Source organism: Nipponia nippon, unplaced genomic scaffold (assembly GCF_047370975.1).
Source record: "Nipponia nippon isolate SJK-2023a ecotype South Korea unplaced genomic scaffold, ASM4737097v1 scaffold_18, whole genome shotgun sequence".
In the NCBI taxonomy this organism is placed as follows: domain Eukaryota; kingdom Metazoa; phylum Chordata; class Aves; order Pelecaniformes; family Threskiornithidae; genus Nipponia; species Nipponia nippon.
The window spans coordinates 1,699,733-1,720,141 of NW_028262334.1; the positions used below are offsets into that span (position 1 = coordinate 1,699,733).

General features: G+C 51.7%; 3 protein-coding genes across 9 annotated transcripts in view; 2 read left to right on the forward strand and 1 right to left on the reverse strand.

The window, feature by feature from the left end:
- The window catches only part of GIT2 (GIT ArfGAP 2), a 34,710-nt gene extending 27,362 nt beyond the window's left edge, over positions 1-7,348 (forward strand). For 6 of the 7 annotated variants that reach the window (XM_087754741.1, XM_087754740.1, XM_087754739.1 and 3 more), the window contains 2 exons: positions 3,766-3,829; positions 4,535-7,348. In XM_087754741.1, the coding sequence (XP_087610867.1) occupies positions 3,766-3,829; positions 4,535-4,747 (277 nt within the window). In that variant the 3' untranslated portion in view covers positions 4,748-7,348. Of the gene's footprint in view, positions 1-385; positions 515-3,765; positions 3,830-4,534 lie in introns of all 7 variants that reach the window. The other variant, XM_087754746.1, reaches the window with a different exon arrangement.
- Positions 7,349-7,455: 107 nt separating this feature from the next.
- On the reverse strand, positions 7,456-15,427 carry TCHP (trichoplein keratin filament binding). The gene is made up of 12 exons (XM_087754752.1): positions 15,210-15,427; positions 14,927-15,131; positions 13,651-13,707; positions 13,037-13,105; positions 12,045-12,218; positions 11,434-11,546; positions 11,050-11,116; positions 10,585-10,757; positions 9,512-9,593; positions 9,089-9,274; positions 8,869-9,012; positions 7,456-8,207 (listed from the first exon to the last, which is right to left on the reverse strand). Exons 1-12 carry the CDS (start codon positions 15,398-15,400, stop codon positions 8,175-8,177), a joined length of 1,494 nt encoding a protein of 497 aa, XP_087610878.1. The 5' UTR covers positions 15,401-15,427; the 3' UTR covers positions 7,456-8,174.
- Positions 15,428-16,112: 685 nt separating this feature from the next.
- GLTP (glycolipid transfer protein) lies at positions 16,113-19,995 on the forward strand. The gene is made up of 5 exons (XM_087754749.1): positions 16,113-16,842; positions 17,745-17,806; positions 18,108-18,241; positions 18,582-18,732; positions 19,121-19,995. The coding sequence occupies exons 1-5, from the start codon at positions 16,740-16,742 to the stop codon at positions 19,301-19,303; spliced, it is 633 nt and encodes a 210-aa protein (XP_087610875.1). The 5' UTR covers positions 16,113-16,739; the 3' UTR covers positions 19,304-19,995.
- Positions 19,996-20,409: the final 414 nt, after the last annotated feature.

A 20,409-nucleotide genomic window follows, 5' to 3' on the forward strand; every position in this document is an offset into this window, starting at 1 on the left:
GCTGTTTGCCAGTACTTACATGAGTGTAATCCTGCAAAACACTGAACTACGAAGCTGCTGTTCTTTGTTTTCGTATTCCCTGGCTTTGTCTCAGTGGGCTGAGAGCTGCACAGCCTGGGACACGCAGGAGATGGAGCAGGCTTGTTCCACCATTCGCTTCTTGCAGTAGGGGAACGCTTCCTTAACAAAGTGAGATACTTGGGGATGTAATAATACATCTTCCAAGCTAGTGCTGGGAACGTTGGAGATAAAAACCACACGCTGCATAGATAATCGGAGTGTAATAAAATGATGCAAGAATATCATCTATTAATGAAACACCTTCTTCCTTTTTTTTTTTCCTCTCGCTTTCTTCCGTTCCTTTTCCTGTGCTCAACTGGCCGAGTAGACCATTAGAGCGTGTGGGCACGCTCAAGCTCAGACATAGCCTCGGCTGCTTCAGCATGCTGGTTCCCTGGGCTGAGAGAGCTCCCCTGCAGCCTCTGACCATCCAGCAGCCCGGTCCTGCCTCCTGGTACTCTGGCCTCTGTCCCTGCCTCCCAGGCACAGTGTCCTTTCTCTTTCTCTCTGCTGCCTCTTTCCCTCACGCACCGTCTGCACAGGGGTCGTTGAAGGCTATGCACGAAATGCTTTGGGTGATAAGGAACCTGCAGATAGCTAGTACGGAGAGTCGCGAACCTGTGAGAGTACCCGTTCAGTCAAAGCTCCCGCTATTGATTTAACAGGGGACAGAATCACAGCCTGGAACTGCAACTGTCTCTAGTCTAAGAGATTCTCCTGTCTCTGTTCTGCTTATTGTCCATCAAGATAAATTAAATTATGACAACAAACAGCACAACATGTGGTTGCTGCTTCTGTGCGCTGTTTCTAAAGTAGCAGAAGTTTCACGGTTCCCAACATGCAACATTCACAACTGACAGCTTTAGGCCCTCAACTGTTTATACAGCTGGTGTGTCAAATAAGATCATTCCTATCTTGAATCAGTGAAAAAAGATGTGTGTTTATATAGTATCTTCCAACCTGACCAAAATATTGTTTATTAATGCCTAAAATAAAAATGAAATTTAAGCGAGATGTTCTTTCAAACAGAACTTCCCCAGTTCTCACCCCAGGTATTACGGCCAGTGACAAATACCAGGATTGGAGGCAGAGGTTACCGCACGGGACTGCTCATCATGCATTCTTTTTTCCAAGCTGTCACTACTTGACTGTAGTCTTACTGGAATGTGTGTAAACTCAACAAATGCATCAGCTTATTTAAGGAGCTTACAGTGAGTGTTTACACTATAAAATAAAGCCATTCCTCCAAGAGACACTGTAAACTTTGCAGCTAACCTAGAGAACACAGTATGAAATATGTGTCATTAATCTTGGTCTTCTTCATGCAAGTAATTCTTAGGCCTTTCTCTCCTTGTTAGCGGAGGGTTTAATCAGCACACTGGCTTTTTAATGAGGTGAGGTGCTGTTCAGTGTGGCTCGCAGGGAGCAAATTAATTGTTAACTCAATAGCAGAATGGGAATTACAGGGAACTTGGAAGACTTCTCTCCACTTTTCGTTTATTGGGAAGAACTCATGTGACTTGAGACATATGGAAAGGCTCCTTTTTAAAGGAATTTTCCTGCATTGCCAAAATGACCCCAGTGTGTTGCTGCTTTCTCAGTGCATTTGCAAGTGACCTATTTTTGCACCTTTGGTATTGCAAGATGACTGCATAAATCATGACGGGGGGCCTGGTTTTTTGTTCTTTTATTGCTTGAAAGGGCAATGATCTACCAGAATCTACAGGTGCTGAATATTTTTCTTGAATGGCGTTGCTTTGTGATTTTGAGATTCTCTTGCTTAAGATTGAATCACATTAACTAACTTACGCTGAAATTGAGTCTTTGAAGCATAAAATCGAGTCTCTTGAAATTAGACTTTTGACAAACCACACTAACACAGCGCTTCACAGGAGCTTATGGTAAATAGTTTTAAGATCTATTTTGAACAGACCAATTTTCATTTCGTATATAAATCAGAAGTGAAATCTATGAGGACTAATGGAATCTGCCTTTGTTTTGTCAGCTAACTCAACAGAATTACTGAATATTTGGCCTAAAACTCGCACACTGTGAAAGTAGTTGGTAGTTTGGAGATGCATGCATCTGTAAGCTGCTGTATGAGAATTGCGCGTTGTCTGTTTACTGTGTATAAATCCATCCAAGAAGGCATCTTGGTGTTCTTAAGTTAGCTTCACGTGATGTTTTACCTTCAGTTAAACATTACCAAAAGAGCAAGGTATGAATTCTCTGCTGGAAGTTTGGCACACCCCATTCTCAGCAGGCATTTAACCTTCCAGTTCGTCAAATGAGAAGGGGGAAATAGGTGCACGGTGCTGCATTCCTGGCTTCCACTGGTAATGAACTGATACAGGGATGGAAGTAAATCTTGGAATCAAGGCGTGTCCTCAGTGTGCATCTCTGCAACAACCTAAAGCTTCCAGCCCGGCTGCTGCCCCAGAGAGGCACGTGTTTGTTAGAGAGAGCGCTCAGAGCTTAGCCGAGAACGGATGGGTTAAAAGCTTATGGAGGTCAGACTTCAGGTCTTGCTGCCAAGCGTTTGGAATACAGTTTTTTGAGTTTACTGTATTTTGGTAACTTAGGTACAAAGTGCTTTTTTAAAGGCTTCTGCTTCATAACTTACACATGGAAAAGAAATGCAGAAGAATTGCATTGCTTCAGAGGTGTAGACAAGACAGTCCTACAAATATCAACACTTGGCTGTTAAATTATTTTTAAGAGTTTGGATGGGCAAAATTCAACTTCGAAACATAAAATCAATTCAGACACCTTTGTGGGGTTTTTTAACTTTTCTTCAGAGATTACTGGATATTTTTAGCTGCTTAGATCCTTTGCAGTTTAAAAACTTTTCTTTTAGTAGTCTGGTTTTGCAGTCTCTTGGCTTATGGAGAACGAGCTCTTTCAAAACAAACGGATAGAGATTTCCTTAAAATGGCAGTAAGCTAAACTTACTCAAATCCCACATACAAAGTGGTTTTTTTTAATCTGCTTTTGATTGTCAACACTGCACTGAAGAAAAACGTATGGTTTTTTTCCAGAGCACCTCTGTATCACCAGATTTTGGTTAAATATTTTCAAGCTGCAGAATCTTACTTTACTTTGTGCCTGACTTACGTGAACCAGTTTGCTTGGGCATGCTCTCCCACACGTAACAATAACATGTCGATTGTGCATATGCCAAAGAGAACGAGCTGAGCAATTTTCTGTACAATTTGGAGTCAAATTCTAATATTTGAATAGTTGGCGGGGGGGGGATTAGGAAATGCTAGTATATGAATTCATGTGCAGTTAATATTCATGGAATCGTTTCCATAATTGCATACAAATTGAGACTTTTTCTGACAATGTTTGGTGCAATAGGTACGGACAGTTATTCCTTCAAACAAATTTTGATTGAAGAATAATGAAAACTTAAGAAATAATTTTGTATTATCGGTTAAGTTCTTGCTTTTTCTGAAGTCGCATAGTTACATACAAACTTGGGGTGCAGTGTGCTGGGGAATGCTGAGGAGACGCTAGGAGTCACCATACTGGGTGTTGCACTACCTACTTCAGCTGCCTTCAGTGCAGCCTACAAAGATATTTTTAGAACACATATGGGGGTTTTGTTACTCAGTTGTTTTCAGAATAATAGCCACTGACTAGTGAGACTGAAGAGGAAAGGGAGTCTTTACATAATGAATGATACATTGCATCTTTTTGCAGCTATATACCATGCTCCGAGAGAATACATGTGGCAGTAACGGAAATGGCAGCCCTGTTCCCAAAAGTAAGTACCTTTCAGCTTTTAAGTGTTTCTGGCCTCATTCCTCGTTAGTGGATTTCCCTTCAGTAAATGAGAACCAAAAGCTGAAGGTAGGGAGAAACGACTAGGTGTTTTTGTCAAATCTCGCATCTTTGTATTTGTTAGCATGCCAATTGGGAAGGGCTAATTTGTGAGTCCAGGCCTTTCATTCTACTCTTGAACTTCAAACTCTAAGAACTGGACGCAGCTCCTCCAAAACTGGAGGCTACTTGCATTTAGCTTGAGGAGTCATGTGGTTATCCAGGCATTTTGCTAGACTCGTCCCCCTCATGGTTCCAGTTGAATGCCGTTGCCTGCATTTCTTACTTGCAGGTATGTTTAGATCTGTTATCCACCTACCAAAGCATCTGTTTCTTCACAGCAAATTTTAGGGAGGGAAATCTCCATGATTAAGTTTTTGTAAACTCTTATCTACCTCTCTAAAACTGCAAGGAAAATCTAATGCTGTTGTGCCTACCTGAACGGATTGTCGTGTACACGCTGCGTACCCCGCATCTCTGCAGAGATGTCTTACGTTCTACAGCACAGAGAAGTCCGTGCAGAAAGCAGGGCCCTAGCAGCAGAAGTTTCGTATTAAAGAACGCTTGTGAACCACTGCCAGCTAATTAAGAGAGACCCTAAACCAGCTTTGTTCTTCTGTCAAGTTCAACTTCTGCTTTCTTTTCCCAGAAACCCAAATCTGAACTGGTAAGGACTTCTTTGCGTCTGCTGACATCTAGTGCCTACAGACTCCAATCCGAGTGCAAAAAAACCCTTCCCGTGGAGACGTGCCCTACGACAGACATCCAGCTGGTCACGCAGCAAGTTATCCAGTGCGCCTATGACATCGCCAAGGCTGCTAAACAGCTGGTTACCATCACAACCAAAGAGAACAACAACTGAGTCACACTTGGCTTTTTAGTCTTGTTTTTTAAAGGTTGAATTTTAAACATAGGTGTGGAACTATTCAAATTTTTATGAGACAAACTAAAGGGGCAAGAAACTCTTTTTTAAAACTCAGTATTATTTTTGCATGTTTTCTAACAATTTTATGATTAATTTAACCCACTGCCTTATTTTGTGCCTGCGTTGCCGGTTTAGTTACAGATAATAGCATGTTGCGAATAGCTGTTGAGCCATTATCACGTACCAGCGTTGTATCGAGCTCTTGCTAGATGTTTCCTTGGGGCCACGTTCTGCTTTCAGATATTGCTTGCAAAACCCGCTGCGTTCAGCCGCGCGTATCATCAGAGGGCAGAATCTCGCCTCTGCTCTGCCCGTCCTGGAGCCTCACGTGCCGTGATGCTGCCGACCGAGAAACCTGCAGCGAAACGGGCTCTGAAGGCTCCAGGACCGTAACTGCTCCCCAGCAGGAAGAAGGCTGTAGTCCTGATAAGGGAGTACAAGCCCAATAGTATCTGTTCCCATATCAACTGTTGTGCAATAATATGTTTTTAGTCTGCTAAAACAATAGTAGTTGTGGGCATCCAAGCTTATTGCGTGTAACTATACGAGGTCTTTGTCACTTTATCTATTTTGGAAGGAATTTGAAACTTAGTAGTTATTTCTTTTAGTTGTCACTATGCCATTAATATATATGTTTGATGTTACTTTAGGGCATTAGTGGTTAAAATATTATCCTTTGTTTCCGATTTAATAATTCATTCATAAGTCTCCTACAGAATTTTACTGTCATCTTCAAGGCACCATCTTGTTTGCAGCAGCATTGCTCAGTAACTCAAGATGCAATTTCACTAAAGATTTCTGTGGTAATTAAAAAACAAAAAAAGGAAGTTAGAAAAGTGCCAGTGCAAAAGCAGCTGTGTCTGCCATAGCATATAACCTCTGTACCTCAACATAACCAAATGTGAAAAGATTTCTGATATCTGGTAAGTTTTATGCAAATCTTTCAAAATTTTACAAGCTACATCTGGAGTAAGCCAAGCTAGGCTGCCTGTTAGAAAGGTAGGTGGGTGACAAATGTCAGTGTGTGTTTCAGGTTTTTTCAGTCGTAACAGTTCACAAAACTCTGTCAGTCCGTACTTTCAAACATGAGAGTTCTTGGGGAATCCGAATTCCATGGGGGGAAAAAAAAAAATCACTCATTTTTGCCTCCGCCTGTGTCCCATTTGGAAGTGTGTTGTCATTTTCAAGGAGCCGGGCAGCCACTTAAACGCGGTCCTTTAGTTAAGAGCAAAGTACAGACCAGCAGCAGCTGTCACGTGGCAGCAGCTGACAGGAACACTCGGACAGTTTTCACTCGACAGCGGCTATCTGCTGTTCCACAAACAGGTCTGCAGCGTGTGGTCTGCCAGAACCACAAACTGTCAAGGCTTTCTGGTGGAAGAATTGCCATATTTAGGTGAACAAACGAACGAAAGTGCAGCGGTTGGTTCCTTTTCACATCACACCGTGTTTGTATGTATATATAAACACTAAGTGCCATAACACTGTTGGAGGCTTGTATGGTGTAATTAGCTCCCTTTTTAAATTAGTGCATGTTGGAGGGAGGGAGGGAGGGAGGGAGGGAATAGAGAGGGCAGGTGATGACCCAGTAAATTAATGGTCTTTGTTGTGGGGTTTTTTAATTTCCTTTCTGCACTTCTCAATTCCAGGACTGTCTCTAAACTCACGGGAATGCAGGCAGGCTGGGATTAGAACTGCAAAAGACATTTGTAAAACCTCCTGCAGCATTATGCTACTGGCAATTAAATACATGGATAATCTTCTAGGAACTTCTCCTTGACTTGGCGTCGGTGAAAGGCAGCGGATGGTATTTTTAAATCTCTCAGGACACCATTGTATGCTTTTCTTTAACATATCTTCCCTGATTTCCAAAGCAGGGTAACACCAAGTAATGTTGTAAGCTATCAGTTGTTTAAACTTGCCTCTGTAACAAAAAAACCCCAATGCTTTGATAACTGCAAGCCCTTGTTCCAGCTACGCTAGCCCCAGATTTTCTGAAATCAACCATTCTGCTTGTTGGAAGGCCTAGCTATAAAAGCAGGGCCAACCCGGAATTGATTTCCCATTCTGTCACTTGAAACAGCATTTCTGGCACTTCCCCCGTCTCCAAACAAACGTTTGCTCCAGGCTGGTTACGGTCACGCTGTGTCCTCACTCCCAACCCATGGTGACTGTCACGCACGACAGGTAATTTTCTGATGTTCTCAGTGAAGCAGAAGTGGTCTGAGCGCATGCTGATGTGCTACATCAGCTCTTCACAAACAGGCAGTGGTGCAAAACCACCGGTGGAACTGCAGAGTAGTACGTCACACAGCACTGCGGGGCAGAAGATTTGTAATACCTGAAATAACAACAGTGGGTGTTTTTTTTTTTCTTTTATGACTAGATCTCCTCTTTCTTTACAAAATGCTGCATAGGAAAGTAAAAATTTTTTTGCCTTTTTCCAAAACTTGTATTTATCAGTGTTGTTCTGTCTGTACAATATTTTGACTTAATCTTTTGTTTACTCTATTACTATAAAATGCTAAAACCCTTTCAGTGTGCAAAATTCTGTGGGGTTATTTGACTGCTGGGTCTCTAAAGAAAAGATGTTGAAGAAGTTCCTATAGGTGAGGGAAAGCCTGCAGTGCTGAAACAGCACCCACCTTTGTGACGGCCCCTCACCCCCCGTGACGGGCTCTGAACGCGCCGCAGCAGCTGAAGCAACGCGGGGGGACTGATTTTAAGTTGCGGCTGCCTAAGGTGATGGCAAGGAGTCAAGTGCAATAATCACCTAAACCTCCCCTCTTGTCACTGCAGCTCTTTGCTTACGTAAAGAAATGAACCAAGTCTTCAGCACCTTCTGGAGAGGAACTGGGCATGTTAAGAATTATTCCTACAGCAGACGTTATCTTACTGATTTGCACTGTGTTAGGAATTAACTCCTAAAAGCCAGCTGGGCTCCTAGTGGGAGCCTGACACTTCAACAGCAAAGGCAGCAGGTAGCGTACAGCTCCTGTTCTGCAGCAGGCACAGATTCCTTCACGGTTTAGATCCAGAGGGCCCCTTTATTTGCTGTGTTGCCCCACTGCAGCACATACTAAAATACATCATCACAGCTCCCGAACACGGAGTAAGCGAAGCAGTCCGGTCCTCCAAGGATGCGCACGCCTCCGCGTTTTTGAAGTCAGCAGAAATTTGCTCTTGTATTCAGCTGGGCCACAGCTAAATATTTTCAGAAACCTACCGAGTTGAGTCTCGGCAGCACTGTAGGCTATTCCAAAGCCACTATTATTTCGGGAGTTCCTTGATTCTTCAAAGTTTTCTTTCTGTAGTCTGCAACTGCGTTTAGTGCTCGTTCCTCAGGTGCAAAGGGCGAGAATCCTCAGGTCCATGCTGCTTTTGGGTAACTGTAGAGCTAACAGGGTCAAAACAAAGATCGTAACTACATCGTGGGCTCTACAGTTGATCTTCCACACACGAGCTATTCAGCAGGCAAAGGTACTCCAGAGAGTACAGAATGCCCTCCAAGAAAAAGCATCAGAACGTTTAGAAGTTGATACTTGAAGGCAGTAACACCTCCTTCCAGCCTGACTTTAGGAGCTACTCTCTAATAAATGACCGGGGTGAGTTACTCTGCAGAGTAGCTCATAGTTTAGTATGAAAAATACAATCTGCTGGGCACGTGGTTTAGGTAGGGTTACTCAAATTCAGCTTAGTTTTTAGAGCTAACGTAAAGAAAATACAAAGACATCAAGCAGCCGAGATGCGCTGTACCAACTGCGTTAATGCAGCTGATAGTGCTGAAAATAATTAGAACAACATTTGAGGCAGTAGCAACAAGTCTGCCTCCGAAGTTATTTAAAAATTGGAATGTAAAATATCAGTATCAGCAACAGAAAAGCAATTTGTAAGAGAGAACTATAGACTGCTGTTAAAAATAGGACCAGGGAAGGAACGGGCCCAGCATTCCACCCTGGCGCTGCACGGCAACAAAGGTGCAGATCAGAAGCAACAACGATTCTGCTCGCGTGTCGGGGGCCTGGATGTCCAGGCTTCCCCGTCCCGCTGCTACCTACCCTGCCGCGGTACCCCTGCTCAGCCATGCGCTTGGCCTCCTGCCGCACTAGCTCCTCGCAGCGCTGCCGGGCTGATCTCTCCTCTTCTTCCTCCTCCCTCTGGCGCTGCTGCTCCTCCCGTTCTTGTAAGCGGCGCTCTGTCAGCTGGGCACAGAGAAGACGGGGCTGTTACGGCGAGATCAGCCACAGAGCAGGTGCGTGTCTGGGAAGCGTGCTGTACCTGCGCCTCCAGCTCCTGCCTGTGGGCTGTCTTCAGTTCCTCCTCCTGCTCCTTCTCTCGCCTACTCAGTTCTTTTGCCTCTTCAAGTTCTTTAATCAGCTGCTCTCGATACTTTATAGACTCTTCTTGGGCTCGTCTGTTTAACTCCATCTTCTCCTGGATCTGGCGCTGCCTGCCTGCCAGGACCTTTGTGAAGTGAGAGGGTGAAGGGAGAAGGTAAGACAAGGAAGGGGCCAGCCTTAGAAACAGAACTGGGGAAATCTCAGTGCACACGGTTCAACAGTTCTCAGAAAATGTATCGGACAAGCAGAAAAATTCTGCCCTGGCTACTGAAGGCTGTGACCCTCTGGAGGGTGGAGGGTCACAGCTGGAACGATGGCTTCATCGAACCAAGAGAGACACCTCATCAAAAAAGGTCATCACCTCGTTCATCAGGCGATCTCTGGCCGCCTTCTCTCTTTCCCATTCTTCTTCCCTCTTCTCCCACATTTTTTTAGCTTCTTCTCTAAAGGAGAGAGGAAGAATTATCTCTAAGGTTACTACTTACAATTAAAAACCCCCTATACACTCCATGGGCATAGGCGAGCTACCCAGTGCTTTAGAGGAGTACTCGGGTTTCTCTTCCCGTTTGTTCCCAGGCAGCCAGCGCGTCCGCCCCACCTGCGCTTATTTCAGAGAATTGCTCTGCTCTCCCATTACTGAACGGCAGGAGGTAACGTGCAGGAGGAAACGCTGGCCTGTAGCAGGGCTGCTTGGGTGCTCCGGTCTGCCCCAGGCACAAAGGGCCTCGGGAGGAAGCTTGCCTCTTAACAAGAACACTACTTCACACAGGAGGCAGGGAGTTAAGGGCGTTGCTGGAAAAGCTGAAGATTTTGCAAGTCTTGCCTCTGCAACAAAACCTTTAACTAAAACTTGATGGTAGCACGCACTGTCCTGTCACCAGTGAAGATGCTCTCTGCACTGGGGAGAGTGTAAGTTGAACCTGAACAAGGAACCTGAGGCAGCTTTTATCTACCAGCTCCGAGACACAACAGGAAACAATACTCAGGTTTTGGAGTCACTTAGACTAAACCCCTCCACATCGGTAATGCAGAATCATTGAAAGCTGGTTACAAAGTACTTAAAACTAAAAGGTAATTCTTGCTGTCTCTGCCTTACTACCTTTTTTTGTTATTAAAGCTCTTGCATTAGAGCCAACGTAACAGAAATTATGGACTAGGTGCTGGGCCAAAGTCATTGAAAAACAACCACAGGCTTTGATTCTGTCCTGACAGAAAGGCTTTGGGTCTGTCTGTACTGGCACGCTGATCACTAGCACAGGGAACGAAGGGGCAGCGCTCACCCCTACTGCCGTGCTTCTGGAACTGCAGGGCCAACCAGACACCGCTTTCTAACGTCCGCTTTCAAAGCCTATTTAACAAACACGAATTCCAACAGGCAGGAACATGCAGCACACATGGTCTCTTTAGACAATGTTCAGAGGTGAGCAGACTCACCTAAAAATAGTCTGCAGCTCTGCCTCTCTCTCCCTTTCTAACTGGAGCTGTTCCTCAATGACACGTTTCATCCAGGCAACATCTGCAACTGCTCGTTCTCGTCGCGCAGACTGGCGGCGCTGATCCTCATCTTCTTTCTCGAGGAGGGCTGCTAAGATTTGCCTGTCTATCTCCTTGAGAAAAACCACAAGATGATTAACCACTATCCAGCACACTTCCAGCCTGTGTGCAGAGCTACTCTCTACGAGGTAGTGGTGACACAGCGTCAAGGGTGTGCTCAGGAGGACACCCAGTCTGCTGGCTTCCCCATGATCTTTTTGCTCCAGCCCTGTTCACAAGCTGGAAGGGGCTTCCAAACTAATTATCTGTAGGCATCAGAGGCAGACATATAAACAAACCACAAAGAACAAGTTTCTTCAGCACACAGTATCTAGAAAGTATAAATCAAGGGGTACTTTCTCTTACCAGCTCCTCTTGTATCTGCTGGGCTCGTCTCTTTAGCTGGGCATTACACTGATGCCTCAAAAAGCGGCTGAAGGAGAAAGAACAGAACACATTCAAACCGACTCCAAAGCCCTGTGTTGATCTACACCAGCACTCGAGAAGGTACATCTACAACGATGTAACTTACAGCCGACAGAGGTACCTGCTACTGCTAACATGAACAAAGAGAAGTAACGGCACCGATGCGTTTGCTCGTGGGCTGTTCTGGGCGCTTCCATCAAAACCCAAATATTTACAACCCACCACTTCTATCTGAAATACCTCCATGTGCCGCAAGTGCTACTGCGGATGTAGGAACAGATTCTATCCAAGCCCTGCTGAAACAAGCTACGCTCGATCTCGTACCCAAGCTCTTTCTTCTTCCGGTGCTCTTCCATTTGTTTCCTTTCTTCTTCCAAGTTCTCCAGCTCCCACTGCTGCTTTAATAAATTCTCTTGTTCTTTTTTCAGCTTTGTTGCCTAAAAGGAAAAAACAACCACCAAGAAAGAGCACATCAGAGAGGCAGGACATCCCAGAGAGCGCGTTTGTACCAGAGTTTGTACCCCATTCTGCTCCTTTGCAAGCAGTCAAAATCCTCGCTGCAGCAAATATTCCACGTTAATTTAATTTGTGGCTCAGTGGCTCACAGCTCAAGAGACGCCGTGAGAAGCCCCAGCTGAAAAAGCCTTTGACCTGAACCTGTCCCACTTAGAAGTTTCTATAAATCTTTTTCTCATCTGGTGCAGCACAAAAGGGCGCTCACATTTCATGAGGAGCAAACAAAAGCTACCGGAATGCAGTTAATATGCCAGTGTTCACAGGAGAGGTCTACATTACCAACAGAAATTATGTCACAACTAACTTTGTTCCAGATTTAATCTAGCAGAAACCTGGAGGGAAGAGGTCAGGTCAGCATTGCTGTATTTCCAAGCGAAACAATGAATTTCCTTCTCAAATTAGAAGAAACTGAAGATTACCTTTGTCTCCTGTAATTTCAGTTCTTCTATTTGTTGAAGCAACGCCTCTGCTTGCTTCTTCTCTTCCAGCCGACGCTTCTCTTCCTCTTGTCTCAGTCTTTCCAGCGCTTCCCTTCGCGCAATTTCATATTCATTTTCATAACGTTTTTTCTCTTCAAGTTCAGTTGCTTCTTGCTTTCCGAGCCAAAAGAAAGCATGGCATTTAAGGTTAGGCTAACACAAAGAAACAAATTCTGGCTCAGGAAATGCACAAATCAAATTCTTGCAAGCTGACACGTATTGGGAAAATATGGAACAAAATATGCTAGGAAGGAACACAAGGACAAAGCAAAACTATCGCTGATCACTGCCTGAAAATGGTTACCAGTCTATACACGTCCTTCGCAGGACCCTCCACAGGTCTGATACAAGCACAGGCGGTCTTAAAAATACACTCAGTTTTTCCTATTACAGCATAGATTATTGTTTTAGTTAACTCTGAAATCTGTATTTGAAGGCCTTTATTATTCCCCCACATCAAAAATCCCTGTATTCCCATATGTATGTGTGTATTCAAATACCGAGCCCTTACAGCTTTGCACTGGCTCTGCACTGCAGTTCGACAAGCACCCAGTGCCGCACCAAATCCTGCAAGGGATCTGATCAGCAGATAGCACTGGATTTTCTATGAGACGGATAGCATGTTAAACAGGAACAACGGGTCTTCATTAAAAGCATCCTTCCTGTTAGCAGCTCCTCTCGTTCTGCGGACGCCAGAACTTCCCATCGCTATGGGACAGAGCACAGCGACCTCAGTCATTATTTGGTTCAAGACTGGTGTGAGAAAAACAAAGAGCCAAGTCCTATTCCTTCCACATCGGAACCGTGTCCGTACAGGAAGGCAAGCTGTCTGCCGGCCGGGTCAAAAGGCACACAGTGTCACACCTCCACCTGCTCACGCATTCCAGGACTCCGCCCTAGTGACCAGTAACACCAGGGCTACCCCAGCGTACCTTGTTTTTTTGCGTTAGCTGGTCACCCCAAGCCTCCGCCACGTGCTTCCTGTGCAGCTCCGACTCTACCTGTAGATGACAACAGATGCGGCATCACCATTAGTGCCAGAGGCTCTCCTGTCCCCCAGGATCCAGACAGACTCTGTAGGGCTCCTCCTGGCCCAGCCGTAGCCCTGGAGTCCCAGCAGGATCTGCCTCTGCAGAGGTGGGCTCGTTTGGGTGTCCTCGGTGCCCACCAGGTCACAAGCTGAGGGTCAATGTCACATGCCAGTTCTGGGAAACACTACAGTGACACTGAAACCAGAGCTGTGGCAGCTAGAGCAGCAGGTTGGTGGAATAAAGAATAAGGAAGCACCAAGGACAGGGTGGGCACAGCTTTAAAAAGCACCAGAGATATTTACATCACGGGCACTGAAAAATTTTTGAAAAATACCAGCTTTGAGGGGACTCCTTAGACAGTTAAGCGATTTTCTTCTTTGCCTTTTGCTTATCAGAGCTTAGGACAATTGCTGTGATTCAAGATGAATGACAACAGTAGATATGCGATGACTTTCCAGTTAAAAACTGGTTTAATAAACACAAGGCAGCAGGGACTAAAAAGAAAGTAACATCACCTCCCGGAGCTCAGCATTGTTTTTCTTCCAGTGCTCATAGAGCAGCTGCTCAGCAACCTGGAAACGCAAGAGTTGGATTACATCAGAATACAGAAGAATTTGAGATATCAAACCTTCCCAAGGCAGCCATTAGTTAATCATAGAATCATTTAGGTTGGAAAAGTCCTTTAAGATCATCAAGTCCAACCGTTAACCCAGCACTGCCAAGTCCACCACTAAACCATGTCCCCAGGCACCACATCTACCCTTCTTTTAAATACCTCCAGGGATGGAGACTCAACCACTTCCCTGGGCAGCCTGTGCCAGGGCCTGACTGCCCTTTTCATGAGGAAACTTTTCCTAATATCCAATCTAAATTTGCCCTGGTGCCACTTGAGGCCGTTTCCTCTCATCCTATCACTTGTTACTTGGGAGAAGAGACCGACCCCCAGCTCACTACAGCCTCCTTTCAGGTAGTTGTAGAGAGCAATAAGGTCTCCCCTCAGCCTTCTCTTCTCCAGGCTAAACAACCCCAGCTCCCTCAGCCGCTCCTCATAAGACTTGTGCTCCAGACCCTTCCCCAGCTTCGTTGCCCTGCTCTGGACACGCTCCAGCACCTCGATGTCCTTGGAGTGAGGGGCCCAAAACAGAACACAGTACTCGAGGTGCAACCTCACCAGTGTTGAGTACAGGGGCACTATCACCTCCCTGGTCCTGCTGGCCACACTATTCCTGATACAAGCCAGGATGCTATTGGCCCTCTTGGCCACCTGGGCACACTGCTGGCTCATGTTCAGGCAGCTGTCAACCAACACCCCCAGGTACTTTTCTGCCGGGCAGCTCTCCAGCCACTCCTCCCCCAGCCTGTAGCGTTGCATGGGGTTGTTGTGACCGAAGTGCAGGAGCCGGCACTTGGCTTTGTTGCACCTCACACAGTTGGCCTCGGCCCATCGAGCCAGCCTGTCAGATGCCTCTGCAGAGCCTTCCTGCCCTCCAGCAGATCAACACTCCCGCCCAACTTGGTGTCATCGGCAAACTGACCGAGCGTGCGCTCGATCCCTTCGTCCAGAGCACCCAGTTCTGAAAAACGCAGCGCAGGGAGCTTCTGTCCAGCCCCAGCAAGGGTAATTTGCCCATCCAGAGCAAGGGAGCGGCCGTGCCCGTCCCGTCGCCGGGCGGGCTGTGCGAGCGCTCCCTCACCGGCAGGGATGGGGAACGCACCCCGGGCTGCGAGGCCTCTCCCAGCGCCGTGCAGGGTCAAGGGCCGGGGCGCGGGAGGCCCCGCCGCTGCCCTCACCTTCCTCCTCCGCTCCTCCCGGCCGGCTCGCAGCTCCTCGCTCCGCTGCCGCATCCCGGCGGCCTCCGGCCCGCGGCCCCGCCGCAGCTCCCGCAGCTCCGCCGCCAGCGCCTCCCGCTCCTCGCCCAGCAGCCGCCGCAGCCGCGACCGCCGCTCCTCCAGCCGCTCCGCCGCCGCCTCCTCCTCCCGCCGCACCGCCGCCGGGCTGCGACACATACCCGGCCCCGTCACGGGGAGCGCCCGCCGGGGCCCGGCCTCGCCTCCCCTCCCGGCCTCCCCGTACCAGGGCTGGAGGGCGCCCGCCGCGCTCCACCGCGCCTGCCGGGAGCAGCAAATGGCGGCCCGGGCGAAGGAGCGGCTGGCCCGCTCCCACTGCTGCCGGTTGCGCTCCTCCAGCTCCCGCCGCCGCTCGGCGGCCCAGCGCTCCGGGGCCCGGGCCCGGCCCCACGCCGCCCACCGCAGCGGCGGCGCCATCGCCCGCCGCCCGCCACCCGCGGCCGCCGCCCGGCGCCATGGCAACGCCCCCGGCCGCTACGGGCGCCGCCGAGGGACACGGCGGGCCGAGCTCCGCAGGGAGCGAGGGGGGGCGGCCGCTCCCCCGCGGGCTCCCACCGGCACGGCCCGGGGCGGACCGGCCTCTGCCGCCCGCCGGCCGTGCCCCCCTGCCCGGGCCGGGCGGCGCGAGGGGGCAGCCGGGCTGGTGCCAGCGCGGGTCAAAGCTCCCGCAGCGCCGCCCATTTATTGCGCCGTCAGTATTTCGGGCGGGTTAAAGGTTTCCGTTTCTGCCAGCCTTGGCAGCGCCGCCGGCCCGGCGCCGCCTGCAGAAGCTCGTCCCCCACCGAGCCCCTCCCGGACCGGCCTCCGCCTGACCTGGGAGCTGCCCAGCACCCAGGGCCCGGGCCCGGGCCCGGGCCCCGGCTGGGCGGAGGCGGCAGCCGGCGGCCCCCTGCGTGTGCCACCGCCGGGGACGGGCCCCGTGCCAGCCGCCTCCCTGCGATCGGTATCGCCCCGACGCCTGTTTTTCCAGAAAAACCGGTAAAAACACCGGGTCCGGGGGTAACCCCCTCCCCGCGCGCTGCTGGAGGCGGCTGAGCCTCCCTCCGCGCCCGCCCCCCCGCAGCTCGGTGTCACCTTTCCCGCCCTTCGCCGAGCTCTTTAAAATTAATCCCCCCCGTCGGGGGTTACCTGGGTTTACAGGCCAGGCCAGGCCGCGCCGAGGCAGCGAGGGCCGCGCTAACTGAGCCGGCTGCTCCCTATGAAACATTTATCTCCCCTAAATAATTAACGACGACCAGCCTGGAACGCTGCGCCCGGCCACGGGAGGAACGGCCGGTGCGGGGCCGAGACGGCGTAAGCAGCCGCGGTGGGGATGCTCTTGTTTCCACCCGCCACTGCCGGGGCAGGGCCCGCAGGCGCCCGTGCGACCCTGAGCGGGCCGGGGCCGGGGCCCAGCCGCAGCAGGGGACGGAGCGGGCAGCGCGGCCTCCTCCAGGGCCCAACCCGGGGCTGCGGGGGAGCGGCCCCAGGGCTGAGGGGGCTCTGAGGAGAGCACAAGCTCAGCCCCGCCCCGCCGCCCCCCTAGTCCCGCCCCCGCACCCCCATTGGCGGGCGAGAGGGTGGGCGGTGCGCTGCCATTGGCCGGAGCGGCGGGGGTGGGGCGCGGGGGCAGCGCGCTGCCGCGTCGGGCGGCAGGGCCGGTGGCGGTGCCGGTGCGGTGCCGGTGCGGAGCCGAGCGGGCGCGGGTTCGGGTTCGGGTTCGGGTTCGGGTTCGGGTTCGGGCCCGGGTTCGGGCCGGGCCGGGCCGCGCCGGGCCATGGCGCTGCTGCTGGAGCACGAGTTCAAGCCGCTGCCGGCCGACAAGCAGATCGAGACGCTGCCCTTCCTGGAAGCCGTGGCGCACCTGCCGCCCTTCTTCGGTGAGTCCGGGACGGCCGTTTGCGGGGGCGGGAGCTGCGGTGGGGCCCGGCCCGGTACCGGCCTCGCGGCCGCGCCCAGCCGTAGCCGTCTGAGGGCAGAGGGCCCGCGGGCCCCGCCGGTCCGGGTAGCCTCTCCCCGGTCCTGGGTGCTCGCTCCTGGGACTCCCCCAGGTCTGGGTCGTTCCCCGCCCGGTCCCGGGCCCCCGGTAGGAGCTCACCCCCGGGCCCGGCTGTTCCTCTCTCCCGGTGCCCGCCGGGGAAGCAGCCTGGTGGGGCCGGGGTTGCATCACGCTCCCGTCAAACCTGCCGAGCAGCCTCGTTGGGAAACGTCCCGCTGTCCCCGGGGCCCCACGCCCCGGCAGAGCCGCCGGTGCCGCAGCGGGGCCCGGCCACCTTCCCCCGGTTCGCCCCGGCCGGAGGCACCGCTCGGGGCAGGCAGCTCCCGGCCGGCCCGTGGATCCCACCCGTGGCCGCTCACCCCATGGCGGGGCTGTGGGCGTGTGTTGTGCCACGACGGCCTGCGCCGTCCCGCTGCCCTCCACAATGTCGGCCATTGTGTGACGGCTCGGTGGCAGGGCTGGGCCGGGCAGGGCACGGGGCTGCCTGCCCGGGACCGGCTGAGAGGGGCCTGTGCCCGTCGTGCCGCTCTGGGCCATCGCATCGGGGCCGTGTCCTGGAGCTGGAGGGTCGCGGGGCCGGGGCGGGAGGCAGGGCTGTCCCGGAGGGCCGGCAACCGCTCGCCACGACCGTGTGCGAAGCCTGGAGAGCCGTTCCCAGCCTCGCTGGCGCGTGTCTCGGTGCCTTGGCTGTGGTTAAGGTGAAACCTGTCAGTTATGACTTGGGACTTTGCCACATCTCCTGTGTCCCCTAACGACTAATGTCCTCCCTCCGTGTTTCCACAGATTGCCTGGGGACTCCCATCGTCTACTCGCCGGTCAAAGCAGACCTGACTGGAAATATCAAGGTAGGAAAGGGCGCAGGAGGGCATGGGGGGGGCAAACCCCCAGGCAGGGATGCTGTGAGATCGGAGAGGCAAGAGCCAGAGGCATTTAAAAAGGGCTTTTCTTCCCATGGGGGGCTTTCAGGCTCAGCGGCAGCTCATCTCTGTGTGTTTATTAACGATATTCCTTGGTGAAAACACCATTTAGCAGCCGCGGTGCTCACTACAGACACTGCGTTTCCCCACACCGCAGCTGTGAGCGCCAGCCCGCTGCTGCTCTGCCCGGCAGCTCCCGGGAGCCAACCGCCCTTCTCTGTCCTCTCAGAAAATCCGGGCGGTTTACGACTCCAACCCCGCCAAGTTCAAAACGCTGCAGAACATCCTGGAGACGGAGAAGGAGATGCACGGCTCGGCCTGGCCCAAGACAGGCGCAACGCTGGCGCTGATGTGGTTGAAAAGGTGACTCACGGCGTCGGGGGCTGCTCCGGCCTGTGTCCCGGCGTGCAGGGAGCCCGCCAAACACCCTCCGGAGGCTGCTGCGGCGAGCCTGGGTCCAGCTGGTCCCTTCAGGCTGGATCTGGCCAGGGCAATGCGAGGTGCTAAATTTCGGGGAGCGCAGCCCAGCACGCTGGCTGCACAAGCAGGAGCACGCAGGGGCAGGCATCAGCCCTGTGGGGAGGGTGTGCTGCTGGGGCTGGGGTTTTTTGGGGGACCTGGATGCGTCGAGCTTGGGGGGTGCCTTGCTGGAGGCTGGGAAGCAGCATCCCCTTCCCCACCCCAACATCTCCGCTCCTCACAGGGGCCTGAAATTCATGCTGGTGTTGCTGCAGAGCATCTCTGATGGTGAGCGGGATGAGGAGCATCCGAACCTCATCCGAGTGAACGCCATGAAGGCTTACGAGATCGCGCTGAAGAAATACCATGGCTGGATGCTGCAGAAGCTCTTCATGGTAAGCGTTCACATCTCCGTGGAGGAAAGCAGCCGTTCTTTAAGCCCAGCTGCTCCGTTAGTTGCCTCTAGCAGTGATGTGTTTTAGGGGAATAAGGGCTTGGAAACGTGGGAAGCTGCTGATCTATTTTGAGCAGTATTTCCAGGGGACCCTCTCTGCGCATCCCTGCTTCTCCAAGTGTCCAGCCAACGTCCCCAAGGTTGTTCCCGTGTGCCTCCGAGTGCCCAGAGACCCCGTGGTGTCCCATTTGGGCGCACGGGAACAACCCAAACTGGGGTCTCCGGGCACTCGGAGGCACACGGGAACAACCCAAACTGGGGTCCTGCTCGTGGGATGGGGAGGACTTTGGGTTTGTGGGAGCCTTACAGCTTCTTCCCCTGTTTTATAGGGCTCGGTCTACGCTCTTCCATACAAATCGGATTTGCTGAAAGCATTAGAGAAGGGTAAAGAAGTCAAAGAGGAGGAAAGCATAGAGAAGATTCATCAGTTTCTCTCGAGGGTCACCCCCATCCTGGATGCAATTTATGAGATGTACACAAAGATGAACGCTGAGCTGAGCTACAAAGTCTAAGGCTCGCACGGGACTGGCAGGGCTTAAATAAGGTGTGATGGGTGCTACCTGCGTCTTAATCACTGAGGCAGCTGGGGTGGCTCCTGACTGTCGGGCGACTTCGATTCTCATCTGGATCTGCAGTGGATAACCTGTTTTCTTAAAAAAAAAAAAAAATTAATTTTCTATTGAGAATATGGCAAAAAAACAGTTGCACCCCGTGTCATCGTAGAGTTTCCCAAGCTTTTGTACTAAAGAGGAAAAACAAGTGTTTCTAATCCTAACTGCTGGGTTTATGTCTGCCGCGGTATGGGGAATGAAGCCTGGCTGGCGGCAGCGTCCCGCCGATGCTGCCCTGACTCTCGGACTGCACCGCGGCACCCTCGGCTGTGCTGCGCCCCGTACCCACCGTGTGCCGACGAGCGCCCGACACCGCTCACCCACCGATGGGCGCCAGGTGAGAAACTTCCCGAATGATGCCGGCGGTGCCCGCGGCGGAGGAGCCGATGACTTTCCCAGGTGACCCCAGCACCTGCGTGGGAGCGAGCCCTCTCCTCCGGGACGGCCATGCCGACTGAAGCCGGGGGACTGTCCTGACGTGGTGTTTGTGGAAGCACGCGTTGCCTTATTAACCGACTGCCTTACGGCACTGCCGAGCCCCATGCCGGCGGGGCAGGGAAGCAAAATTTAATAAAAACTGACGGTAACCTTGGCCTGGGCGGCTGTTTCAGGGCTTGTTCCTGGGGGGGCTGTTTTGGGGAGGGTGTTTTGCGGTTGTTCCTTGGGCAGGCTGTTTCAGGGAGGGTGCTTTGTGGGGCTGTGCCTGGCGGGGGCTGTTTGCAGGAGACATTTTGGGGCTGTTTCAGGGAGAGTGTTTCAGGGCTTGTTGCTGGGGGGGCTGTTTTGGGGAGGGAGCTTTGGGGGGCTTTTCGAGGGGGGCCTGCTTTCGGGATAGTTTTTGGGGCTGTTCCTTGTGGGGGCTGTTTCAGGGAGGTTGTTCTGGGGGGCTTGTTTTGGGGAGGCTGTTTCAGGGCTGTTGCTGGTAGGGGGCTGTTTCAGGGAGGTTGTTTCTGGGCTGTTTTGGGGAGGGTGTTTCGGGGGTTTGTTCCTGGGTGGCTGTTTTGGGG

Excerpts from the sequence above, each read along its gene's own strand:
- TCHP (XM_087754752.1), bottom strand. The coding sequence starts at position 15,400 with ATGGCGCCGCCGCTGCGGTGGGCGGCGTGGGGCCGGGCCCGGGCCCCG. Across the intron at positions 9,275-9,511 it reads GAGATCGCCTGATGAACGAG|GTCCTGGCAGGCAGGCAGCG; the intron begins GTGATGACCTTT and ends CACTTCACAAAG. Across the intron at positions 9,013-9,088 it reads GGCAGGAGCTGGAGGCGCAG|CTGACAGAGCGCCGCTTACA; the intron begins GTACAGCACGCT and ends CTCTGTGCCCAG.
- GLTP (XM_087754749.1), top strand. The coding sequence starts at position 16,740 with ATGGCGCTGCTGCTGGAGCACGAGTTCAAGCCGCTGCCGGCCGACAAG. Across the intron at positions 16,843-17,744 it reads GCACCTGCCGCCCTTCTTCG|ATTGCCTGGGGACTCCCATC; the intron begins GTGAGTCCGGGA and ends GTGTTTCCACAG. Across the intron at positions 18,733-19,120 it reads TGCTGCAGAAGCTCTTCATG|GGCTCGGTCTACGCTCTTCC; the intron begins GTAAGCGTTCAC and ends CCTGTTTTATAG.